Source organism: Gobio gobio (assembly GCF_949357685.1).
Source record: "Gobio gobio genome assembly, chromosome: 7".
NCBI classification, from domain to species: Eukaryota; Metazoa; Chordata; class Actinopteri; order Cypriniformes; family Gobionidae; genus Gobio; species Gobio gobio.
In genome coordinates this window covers 38584989-38597916 of record NC_137103.1, presented here as the reverse complement: position 1 = coordinate 38597916, position 12928 = coordinate 38584989, and the positions used below count along the sequence as shown (strand labels likewise).

The following is a 12928-nucleotide window of genomic DNA, read 5'->3' as shown; positions in this document are numbered from 1 at the left end:
TGTTCCAATACTTTTGTGTATATATATATATATATATATATATATATATATATATATATATATATATATATATATATATATATATATATATATATATATATATATATATATATATATATATATATATATATATATATATATATATATATATATATATATATATAATATATAGACGTTAGATATAGACGTGTGTTTGTTATACGAGTTTGTCAGTTTGTTAAATATATATTTATATTTGTGTATAGGTGTCTTGAGTTCCTGTTGCAGCACGGTGCCGGCCCGTCACTTAAAGATAAGCAAGGCTACAGTGCCGTTCACTATGCTGCAGCGTACGGCCACAGACACTGTCTGAAACTGGTGAGGAAACGAATATTTCCAGTGTGTGCCTCAGGGCACTTCCTCCATCTCTACTCAACCTTCACAACAACATTAGATTTAAATGTGTAACCTAACATGCAAATTAATTTAGTCCAGTTTGAAGTTTCATTCTTTTGAACTTGTCAGTGCAAGAATGTGTTGCTGTTAAATTTAGATTAGTTTTTTAATTACGTTGAATTTGAACAGCTGTCATTCAGTTTACATTTGATTTCAGCTTTTGGACAGAGATGAGAACCATCCAGATGAGATGGAGGACAGCCAAACCAGAAGCCCATTGCATCTGGCTGTAAGTCCAAACACCTTTTCACTTTTCACTTACACTGCCGTTAAAACGAACAGCATTTATTTGAAAAATAATTTTTGATACATTTTTTTCTTCTTCCAAATATCAACAAAAACACAAACATTACAAAAGAAAAAGACATAAAACGTACAGTGTACATTGATTTTTGATCAATTTAACGCATCCTTGAATAAAAATATTATAAAATTGACAATTTATTGTAAATGAAGCTGATTAAGCAGTGTTTGGCAAAACTAGCATCTCAATTGCTATCGTTCATAGTGTTATTGATTAAAAGAAATACTGCAGACTGCCTAGTATATTCCAAGAACATCCACATAGCAACATACTAAAAACAAAACACTTTAGTAATGGCATCCAGCTAACAGGGAATGTTCTCAGAACTTTGGCTTAAAGTTATGTACAAACATTATTCCATTATCATTGATAGAATATTTGTTTGAAGTTTTCAGGTATTTAATAATACTCTCAAAACATTAGCACAAAAACATTATTCATGTCAAGGAACTTTTTTTTAGTTGGATGTTTGTTTAACTTTTTTTTACATTGTTACTACTTGTTTCAGAATGTTTACTGAATGTTTGCAACATAATAAAACGAAATGTTCCCTCATCATTCATATAACCAAAACGTAAAAAAAAAAAAAAAAAGGATGTTTTGAACGTTCAGAAATAATGAAAACATATTTTTGTAAGCTGGGATAGCAATAAGACACCAATATTTGTAAAGACATTTTCAGACAGCTGGTCTTATGTGTGTATTCAGGCATACCATGGTCACGCACAAGCTCTAGAAGTGCTCTTGGAGGGTCACTGCGAGGTGGATCAGGGGGATGAGGTGGGTCGGACTCCATTGGCTCTCGCTGCCCTCAGGGGCCACACCGACTGCGCTCTCACACTTCTGAACCACGGGGCCTCGCCGAGAAGCAGAGATACTACACGAGAACGTACACCCATCCACCTCGCAGGTATTGCACCTATGTATGGTGGAAATTACACAATTGTGCAACATTGTTTTATTATTGAAACTTAAATACAGTTTTTTTTCCCCCCAGTAATGAATGGTCATTCATCATGTGTGCGCCTCCTGCTGGAAGACTCTGATAATGCAGATCTGGTTGACACAGCTGACTCTCAGGGACAGTGAGTGATTCATTTAATAACTTAGGCCCCGTCCACACGAAGCCAGAACTTTCCCTATCCGATCTTTTTTTTTTTTCCTCGTTTCAAGAAATATCTGCGTACACTCGAGAGCATGAAAACGGCTCAAAACGATGTAGTATACATGCCAGGCCAGTATATGGCACTGTGATTCTGCCACAGAAATACACTAAAAATGGAGAAGAAGAGTTGTGGCTAGAAGGGGTACGGCAACAGATGGAAGTGAGGTAAAATCTCACAATAAAATAACAATAAATAAATTTGCTACTTACCAGATGTGTTTTATTAACGCATACACCTACCCCAACCCTAAACATACCCTTACAATAATGCAAATACAGTAATTAAACAACGCAGTATTGATGTGCGCATGCCCAGTGCCCATAGTTGTATCCCTTCAAGTCTTCCCCGCGCAGGACGTGGTGTGATGACATCACCGTTTCACAAAATATACGGATTGGCTGTATACACGAAACCACAAGGGTGTCGTTTTCAGATTTATCCACTTTAGGACCCGGTTTCAAAAAATAGCAGTTTCAGTCTCCCAAAACGCCGGATCCGTGTGGACGAAACGCCAATACGATAAAAAATGTTTACGTATACAGTGATACGCATCTCCGTGTCTTTTATTTTATAGTCTTTAATTTTAATACCACAAGGATTTTGTAGTGGAATGAGTGTCTCAACAGTGTTAAGCTAAAGTAGTTAATTACATTCAAGCTAAACTTTTTATAAATGAGTTACCCTTAAAGGGATAGCTCACCCAAAAATGAAAATTAGCCCATGATTTACTCTGTTGCTCTGTTTTTGAAGTCCATAAAAAAATTCCCCTCTCCACCGAATAATGTGCTCCACGCGGCTCCGGGGTGTTAATAAAGGCCTTCTGAAGCGAATCGATGCGTTTGTGTAAGAAACATATCCATATTTAAAACTTTATAAAGTAAAGTTTTGGCCGACCGCTTTCCGTGTTCAATTTATGGAAAAAGTGTTGAAAGGTCCTCTGCCGATCGAAAGACAAACGCGACCAGGTACGCTCTTCAAGACGTCACGTAAACATCTTGAGTTTCACTTTCAACTTTCAACACTTTTCCATGGAAGGCGATCGGTTGGAACTTTACCTGATAAAGTTTTAAATATGGATATTTTTCTGACACAAACGCATCGATTCGCTTCAGAAGGTCTTTATTAACACCCCGGAGCCGCGTGGAGCACATTATTCGGTGGAGAGGGGAATTTTTTTATGGACTTCAAAAACAGAGCAACTATTATTGCAGTTATAATGCTTGGATTAGCCTGAACTTTTGTAAGATAACTCTGATTGTGTTCGTCTGAAAGAAGAATGTCATACACACCTAGGATGACTTGAGGGTGAGTAAATCATGGGCTAATTTAATTTTTTGTGTGCTAACTACATTTAGTAAAAAAAATGTAATTGCTATGCAGTTATTAAATTCATTAAACAAAATATTTTTCTGCAATAAATAAATATTGGGGTGCAAACATAAAACTTCAACACACTACATACCAATTCTAGTAATAAAATTAATCAACTCACTAATTTATAGACAGTAAATAAATCAAAAACCGCAGTATTTTATTTTTATTTTAGACTATCGATTGATTGAAGTGATGTTTAATTGAAATCAACCATCTAAACAAAATCAAAGTGCACTGGAGAGAGAGAGAGAGAGAGACATTCTTGCCCTTAAGAGTGCATAAATGAGCATTCATTCTGTGTGTATTTGCAGGACCCCTCTAATGCTGGCAGTAATGGGGGGTCATGTGGATGTTGTGTCTCTTCTGTTGGAGCGTGAGGCCACTGTAGACATGGCTGATCATCAGGGTCTGACTGCTCTACACCTGGGGGTGAGTTACCTGATCTTGTCAACTGTGTTCAAATTCAACATATGCAAGGACTTTCACTTGATTTTGGTGTTGATAGTAATGCTAATAAAAGAAAATACTAAATCTACAGTTTAAAATGTATGCAAACATTTAGAGCAGTGGGCTAATGTTTGATGCACAAACTCCGGACATATTGATTCTTTGCTATTTTTACACACTGCCATTCAAAAGTTTGTGGTCGGTGAGATTAAAAAAAAAAAAAAATACAGTAATATTGTAAAAATGTATTACAATTTAAAGATAAGTTTTGCTTTTCAATGTAAAAAACAGTTGTGGTACTGAATATTTTTTAGGAAACACGGAATATTTTCTAGGATTCTTCAATGCTATTTTAAAAGAATAGCATTTATTTGAAATAGAAATCTTTTCTAACATTATAAATGTCTTTACTGTCACCTTTTGAAAATACATCCTATCTCAATAAAAGTATTAATTAAAAAAAAAAAATCATACTGACCCTTAACTTTAGAACAATAGAATAAATTTGATTAAAAAAAGGAAATTTTTGCATATCTTAGCATGTACTCTTAAATATTTTTAGGTTGTCATGACTTATGAGTTATTTTGTTCATTTATAGTTATTTTATTAGTTTATTTAAACTCTCTTTCTCTCTCTCTCAGCTCTTGTGTGGACAGGAGGAATGTGTTCAGTCCCTGTTGGAGCTGGAGGCATCAGTGTTACTGGGGGACTGCCGGGGTCGGACCGCCATCCACATGGCCGCCGCGAGAGGTCACGCGTCCTGGTTGAGCGAATTGCTAAATATCGCATGTTCTGAACCCCCAATGCCCCCATTGCGAGACAACCAGGGATTCACACCCTTGCACTGGGCCTGTTACTATGGTTAGTTTTAACAGTCTCCATTGTGAGTTTAAGAAGTTGCTTTTATTTATCAGTAAACAGAACGTAGCTTTTGAATTATGGTGGACTAGCATTGTCTGTGTTATAGGTCACGAAGGCTGTGTGGAGGTCATCCTCGAACAAAGAGACTTTCGTCAGTTTGATGGGAACCCCTTCACTCCGCTGCATTGTGCTGTGTATGTCTGCTGTGAGATTGTCTTCATCTCTTTCATCTGTTATTCTCCGTTTTAACTTGTCTGTCTCTGAATCCTCTGCCCTACAGGGTCAATGACCATGAGACTTGTGCCACCCTTTTATTAGAAGCCATAGGATCAAAGATTGTAACTTGCAAAGACTCCAAGGGCAGGTTTGTGACATTCCTATACTAGAGATAATCGATTTGTAACTACAGTGGCTCCAAAATCTAAACAAATAAAGTAAACATTGGCAACTGGCAATTATTTTTAAAGAAGAGCTCTCTCTGTTTATCAGGACACCTCTCCATGCTGCTGCATTTGCTGGCCACATTGATTGTGTTCAGCTGCTCCTGGCCCATAATGCATCTGTGGATGATGTTGACCAATCAGGGCACAGTGCACTGATTATGGCAGCGGAGAAAGGAAGAGTTGAGGTTGTAGGTAAGGAATCACCAAGGTCTCCTCTTTTGCATTATGCCTCGGTTCATTTGTATAAAAGGGTTATGAAAATGAGCTCACTTATGCAAAATGTGGCATGTGTTTTAAACAGAAGCTCTGCTTACTGGTGCCAATGTGAACCTCAGTCTGACCGATCAGAAGGGCAATACAGCACTTCATCTAGCTTGCAATAATGTAAGTATAGCCCATTGCATGCAAGGTTCATCAGTCCCTATAAATTTATAGTTTCCCCTATAGTTTCAGCAGCGGTGCAGTGATCTTTCATAATTTGTTATATAGAAAATCCCAGACCTGACGTTATTGGTTTCAAAGTCATTCTCAGGAAATGGTCCCATTTGTGCAAATTGATCTTAAGCTTTATTTGATGCTAAAATCATATTGTGGCATTGTTAACTAAGTGGTGCCCTTTTTAATTTTTAATCAAATTTTTTTGAATGTTTATATGAATCGATTACCTGATGTCTTCCAAAGATGATTTGTCCTGTTCTTTCTGCTTGTGTCCAGGGAATGGAGGAATGTGCACTGCTCATTCTTGGAAAACTTCCAGACTCTGCCCTCGTCGCTACAAACGCTGCACTGCAAACGTGAGTTCCCCTCCACATTATATTACATATTATGTTTACATTTATGCATTTGGTGGACGCTTTTATCCAAAGCCACTTGCATTGCATTGAAGGAATACATTTTATCAGTTCATACATTTCATACAATTCAAACCCTATGACGTTGCTATGCTCTTATGTATTATTAAAAAAGCAATTGATGCTCACTTGTTTCTCGTTGACTTTCTCAGACCTCTCCATTTGGCTGCTCGCAGCGGGATGAAGCAGACAGTGCAAGAGCTGCTCTCTCGTGGGGCCAGCGTTCAAGTACTTGATGAGAATGGTGCGTCCTCCTGAAACTAAAATCTCAGCAGAGATGGTTCATGCGTAGATTGTCAGTGTTTGTGCATCTGTCTATGCCAGTCTCTGTTGTACTCTTCTTTTATTAGTGCCATAGAAGCTTTTGCCAAAGCAGTGGCTGTGTTTCAAAGCTTTGACAGTGTCATGCGTGTCCCCTTTTGCCCCCAACCATGTGTTTGGCTTCCTGACTAGCGAGGCACTAATGGAATGCCGCTTTCGTCCATCACCTCCCCACCACTGTCCTTTTGTTCCACTGCTCCGTCCCTCCCTTCACCTCTTTCTGCTATCCTGTCTCTCTCGCTCTTTGGCTGTCTTTCCACGCAGGTCTCACCCCTGCTCTGGCTTGCGCTCCCAGCAGGGAAGTGGCTGACTGCCTGGCTCTCATTCTGGCTACCATGATGCCTTTCTGCTCCCCTTGCAGCTCTGGAACTCCTTCCCCAGGCGCCCTGCTGAAATCTCTGCCCCGCCAGGCCAAGAGTCCCCAAGGCCCCCGCAGTCCAAGGGACCCCTCCGGTCCCTCCAGCGAGGGTACGACCACTGAAAACGACTCGGACTCAGAGACATTTTGACCCCGGCTCCTTCTAGAGGCGCCCGTTGTAGTTTTCAAAGTACATATTGTCATGAACCTTACAGAAGTTGTACAGATTTTTGATTATGGAGCGCAGCCTCTATAACAAGAGATTATGAAGCATGACATGGCACACTTGGTACGCTTTTGTTTTGCCACACTTGTTTGCACAGGAGATTTTTTTCGAAAAGCCATTTTAATCACTTGATTGAGATCGCCAAATGTTGACCGACTTGTCACGCTTGAAGTACGATATAGTGGGGTGGGGTGGGTCTTAATCTGTGGACTTTTGAAAGCACAAACCCTGCACAAGGTGAGGCCACAGCCATTTCACTCCTGTTGTCGTTGTGGGACCAATCAGGAATCAAGAAATCACATTTTTGGACCAACAGGGGAATTTCCATCACTGTTACCAACATCATTTAGTATTTATTTGTGAGTAAGAGCAAAGGCTGGAATAAACTACATGACTGGCCATGATTTTGCTGATTTACAGTCTGGACAAGTCAACAATATTTGCCAAGAGTCAGAGCCAATCTGCAGATTAGACTTGACAGATTCACAGAGAACCACAATATACACAGTATTTGATTTTAGACTATTGCTGCATTCCATTTAACTTGGAAAAGGGTGCACCACTGACTATTGAGACACAGACTAACAAACAAATGTTTCGCTATGGTTGATGCACTAAGCAGCCATATTGGATTCTGAAGTCGGGGTTGTTGCGGTTCCCCTGAGTTTCCCAGACAGCAACATAGTGACGGCCCAGATCCAGCCCACATCTGATACATGTGGAATCCACATGTACCAGATATGGGCCAGATCTGGACCGACATTATGTTGCTGTCTGTGTTCCCATTCGCAACTTGGGGCATTCCAGTTAAAAGTTCCTACTGGAACCAGATTCCATCCAGTCGGTGAATATCAAACAATATCCGATTTTACAACATATTGTTTTCATTTGTCATTCATCTACTAGCAACAAGGCGCATGTTTGTTGTGTTGTGTTTGGAGTGACTTTGTGTGTGTGTGATCCTGAGTCGTTTATTGTATAATGCCCAGTGTTTCCTTGTAACCATCTACAAAGTCTGCAAGCGTATAACGCCTCATGTTTTAAGATCTATTTAGATTTGAAAAGTTGTGTAGCGTATTCCAGCCTTAAGACTGTAAGTCCATAAAACCCAATGTAATGTGATAAAAATCCAATGCAAGTTCTACATGTCCAGATCGTACACCATTTGTACTTTACATATTGAATTTGACACGTTGTGAATATAAGGCTCTTGAGATTTATATTGTGAAGAAGAGCATTTTTATGCAATAGAGATAAGTAGATTTCTAGGCCTTAATGGTCTAAAGTTAAGTCTGACGCTTTTGGAGAGTGGCTTTGTCCCTCTGTTCCTTCTCAGACATAGAGACAGTGTTCCAATGATACTTCTATTCAGGTTGAATTTTAGGTTCTAGTCAGAACATGGCATGTTATGTGAACCAGGACGTTCTCAAGCCTGTACCAATATTTATTAACATTTAGATAACAATGGTACTACAATTGTATGCACTTATGTATAGGAGTAAATGGGTGTTTAAAGGAATAGTTCACCCCTAAATTAAAATTCTGTCATTATTTACTCATGCTGTTTTTGTGAAGCACAAAAGCTACATTTTTGAAGAACCTAATTGGCAGTTCATGGTGACCAATGTCTGTCGATCTTCAAAAATGACTATGTACTGTATTCCAAGTCTTCTGAATTCAAATGAAAGCTTTGTCTGAGAAGGAGGATGAGATTAAGCTGTTAACCACTGAAAATCTTCCTCTGCAGTGAGCTGTTGGTACTGGATCATTGCGTCAGTGAATTGAACTCGAGAACTGAATCATGAAAACAAATCATTTAGTTTGTTTGGTGAATCAAATCAAACATTTCATTGAAAAGAACCAGTTCAAAAGAACGATTTGTTCACTAATGGACTGATCCAGTGAACTCACTGACTCATTGGTAAGGTCACAACAGTTAACAGGGAAGTTTATGAGTGAATAATGACTTAAATTTCAGTCTGTCCCTTACACAATTATTGTATGGCTTTAGAAGACCTCTCCTTTTGTGCTCCATGAACAGAAAAACAACACCGGGGTTTGGAGTGACATGAGTGGGAGTAAATAATGGCAGAATTGGCATTTTGGGGTTAACTATTAATTTTACATTTGAATCCAGAACTATGAGTAACCTACCCTGTCTTCTTTTCTCTTCCCTTTGGAAATTCTTTTGCACTGGTTGAATATTAATCCTTTTTAAACAGATTTCTAACATGCTTTTGGGAGATGCCACCAAGAGTGTTTCTTTACTTTTAAATTTGAATCCATTTTGCTTCAAAAGATAAAGAGCTTTCAGTGAAGATGGTGTTTTAAAATCTTGCTGGTCAGAAACTTTCCTTAAAAATTCTAAACGAAAATGTAAACCACCGTTTGTCTGTTTGCCTTTGTCCACAACGTGCCAGTTTCTCAGTGTCCAGTGCCTTGTTCTGCATTTTCAGAGTTTGTTAGATTACATCAGTGTGCATTTGTGTGTATGTATTAGAGTGTAATGAAAGAGTCTGAAGATGTAAAGATAAGTCTGGGTCACACTTGCCAATTGTAAACCAATGTTTTTTTCTTACCATGTCCTGATGTTTGTGCCTACGAGTGTGTGATTTACAATAGAAAATAGTCTTTGTACATATCAGCTCATGGACATTATCATCCCCAGAGCAGAAATTGCACACAACTGTCTTATTACAAAAGCACATGGTTGATTTTCTTTTCATAAATTAGATGGATTATGATTGGAAGAATGCAGAGGAATGGAGTCAAACAGTATTATAAAAGAAAAAAAGCTTTGAAATATATGACAATCTAGATCATGGTTTCCTCCTCCATTCTGAATTTGAAGGTTCTTTGTCAGCTCAAGTTTTTTTATATATATGAATTGTATGACTATTATATAAAATGTTTTAACAGAGTTTTGTCGAGTCTGTCGAGTTTTTGTTTACCCATTTGAATATTAATTTCATTCAGTGACTGAACTCATAAGTATGTGGGGACATTTCATGCTTAAGTGAAATGCACTGAATTTAACCAGTTTACATTTACAGCATGAACACTAAACAGTAACAGTAGGCCTACTGTTAAACCTAAAGCATTATCTTTCCTCTTTTCAAATCACACTGGAAGGAAACATATTAATAGCCTCTAATTAAATATTGTATTGAGTTAAAATAATTTTGCATAACAAATAGATGATCAATTATTACCAGGTAAGTTCAGGTAAGTTTTGGGGAGTGGGATCTGAGCCGCTCTTGTCAAGTCACCCGTTCACCTGTGTAATAAGTAATGGATTCACATATATATATATATATATATATATATATATATATATATATACATACATACATATACATACAGGTGCTGGTCATATAATTAGAATATCATCAAAAAGTTGATTTATTTTGCTAATTCCATTCAAAAAGTGAAACTTGTATATTATTTTCATTCATTACACACAGACTGATATATTTCAAATGTTTATTTCTTTTAATTTTGATGATTATAACTGACAACTAAGGAAAATCCCAAATTCAGTATCTCAGAAAATTAGAATATTGTTAAAAGGTTCAAAATTGAAGACACCTGGTGCCACACTCTAATCAGCTAATTAACTCAAAACACCTGCAAAGGTCTTTAAATGGTCTCTCAGTCTAGTTCTGTAGGCTACACACTCATGGGGAAGACTGCTGACTTGACAGTTGTCCAAAAGATGACCATTGACACCTTGCACAAGGAGGGCAAGACACAAAAGGTCATTGCAAAAGAGGCTGGCTGTTCACAGAGCTCTGTGTCCAAGCACATTAATAGAGAGGCGAAGGGAAGGAAAAGATGTGCTAGAAAAAAGTGTACAAGCAATAGGGATAACCGCACCCTGGAGAGGATTGTGAAACAAAACCCATTCAAAAATGTGGGGGAGATTCACAAAGAGTGGACTGGAGCTGGAGTCAGTGCTTCAAGAACCACTACGCACAGACGTATGCAAGACATGGGTTTCAGCTGTCGCATTCCTTGTGTCAAGCCACTCTTGAACAACAGACAGCGTCAGAAGCGTCTCGCCTGTGCTAAAGACAAAAAGGACTGGACTGCTGCTGAGTGGTCCAAAGTTATGTTCTCTGATGAAAGTAAATTTAGCATTTCCTTTGGAAATCAGGGTCCCAGAGTCTGGAGGAAGAGAGCAGAGGCACACAATCCACGTTGCTTGAGGTCCAGTGTAAAGTTTCCACAGTCAGTGATGGTTTGGGGTGCCATGTCATCTGCTGGTGTTGGTCCACTGTGTTTTCTGTGGTCCAAGGTCAACGCAGCCGTATACCAGGACGTTTTATAGCACTTCATGCTTCCTGCTGCTGACCAACTTTATGGAGATGCAGATTTCATTTTCCAACAGGACTTGGCACCTGCACACTGTGCCAAAACAACCAGTACCTGGTTTAAGGACCATGGTATCCCTGTTCTTAATTGGCCAGCAAACTCGCCTGACCTTAACCCCATAGAAAATCTATGGGATATTGTGAAGAGGAAGATGCAATATGCAGAAGAGCTGAAGGCCACTATCAGAGCAACCTGGGCTCTCATAACACCTGAGCAGTGCCACAGACTGATCGACTTCATGCCACGCTGCATCGCTGCAGTAATTCAGGCTAAAAGGAGCCCCAACTAAGTATCGAGTGCTGTACATGCTCATACTTTTCATGTTCATGCTTTTCAGTTGGTCAAGATTTCTAAAAATTCTTTCTTTGTATTGGTCTTTAGTAATATTCTAATTTTCTGAGATACTGAATTTGGGATTTTCCGTAGTTGTCAGTTATAATCATCAAAATTAAAAGAAATAAACATTTGAAATATATCAGTCTGTGTGTAATGAATGAATATAATATACAAGTTTCACTTTTTGATGATATTCTAATTATATGACCAGCACCTGTACATACTGGCGTACCTTTAAAGATAGGAAAATTATAGAAAATGGATTATACATTCTACAGACCTGTCGAGGACTGACAATAATACTGTTCCCAGATCCTAAGAGATGATGAGGATTGATACAACTCTCCAAACTCTGACCTTCCTCTTTTGTCTGATCTTCTGTTGGTACCTCTGCTGGTCCCTGCTGTTCAGACTCAGGTTTTCCGGTCTCTGAATTATGTACTAACTGAGCCGCTTCCAGCATACCATACAGGTGCTGGTAATATAATTAGAATATCATCAAAAAGTTGATCTATTTCATTAATTCCATTCAAAAAGTGAAACTTGTATATTATATTCATTCATTACACACAGACTGATATATTTCAAATGTTTATTTCTTTTAATTTTGATGATTATAACTGACAACTAAGGAAAATCCCAAATTCAGTATCTCAGAAAATTAGAATATTACTTAAGACCAATAAAAAGAAAGGATTTTTAGAAATCTTGGCCAACTGAAAAGTATGAGCATGTCCAGCACTCAATACTTAGTTGGGGCTCCTTTTGCCTGAATTACTGCAGTGATGCGGCATGGCATGGAGTCGATCTGTCTGTGGCACTGCCCAGGTGTTATGAGAGCCCAGGTTGCTCTGATAGTGGCCTTCAGCTCTTCTGCATTGTTGGGTCTGGCATATCGCATCTTCCTCTTCACAATTAAGAACAGGGATACCATGGTCCTTAAACCAGGTACTGGTTGCTTTGGCACTGCGTGCAGGTGCGCAGTCCTGTTGGAAAATGAAATCTGCATCTCCATAAAGTTAGTCAGCAGCAGGAAGCATGAAGTGCTCTAAAACTTCCTGGTATACGGCTGTGTTGATCTTGGACGTCAGAAAACACAGTGGACCAACACTAGCAGATGACATGGCACCCCAAACCATCACTGAGTGTGGAAACTTTACACTGGACCTCAAGCAACGTGGATTGTGTGCCTCGCCTCTCTTCCTCCAGACTCTGGGACCCTAATTTCCAAAGGAAATGCAAAATTCCCTTCGCCTCTCTATTAATGTGCTTGGACACAGAGCTCTGTGAACAGCCAGCCTCTTTTGCAATGACTTTTTGTGTCTTGCCCTCCTTGTGCAAGGTGTCAATGGTCATCTTTTGGACATCTGTCAAGTCAGCAGTCTTCCCCATGATTGTGTAGCCTACAGAACTAGACTGAGAGACCATTTA

General features: G+C 38.8%; 1 protein-coding gene across 4 annotated transcripts in view; it reads left to right on the top strand.

The window, feature by feature from the left end:
* Window positions 1–9707, top strand: part of ankrd44 (ankyrin repeat domain 44) — a 33990-nt gene extending 24283 nt beyond the window's left edge. For 2 of the 4 annotated variants that reach the window (XM_079822345.1, XM_079822344.1), the window contains exons 16-28: window positions 246–357; window positions 593–664; window positions 1448–1649; window positions 1737–1824; window positions 3591–3708; window positions 4369–4588; window positions 4695–4782; window positions 4869–4952; window positions 5078–5223; window positions 5333–5415; window positions 5746–5825; window positions 6035–6126; window positions 6565–9707. In XM_079822345.1, coding sequence (XP_079678471.1) covers window positions 246–357; window positions 593–664; window positions 1448–1649; window positions 1737–1824; window positions 3591–3708; window positions 4369–4588; window positions 4695–4782; window positions 4869–4952; window positions 5078–5223; window positions 5333–5415; window positions 5746–5825; window positions 6035–6126; window positions 6565–6596 — 1417 coding nt within the window. In that variant the 3' untranslated portion in view covers window positions 6597–9707. Of the gene's footprint in view, window positions 1–245; window positions 358–592; window positions 665–1447; window positions 1650–1736; window positions 1825–3590; window positions 3709–4368; window positions 4589–4694; window positions 4783–4868; window positions 4953–5077; window positions 5224–5332; window positions 5416–5745; window positions 5826–6034; window positions 6127–6467 lie in introns of all 4 variants that reach the window. The other 2 variants (XM_079822343.1, XM_079822342.1) reach the window with 1 other exon arrangement.
* The last annotated feature ends 3221 nt before the right edge of the window (window positions 9708–12928 follow it).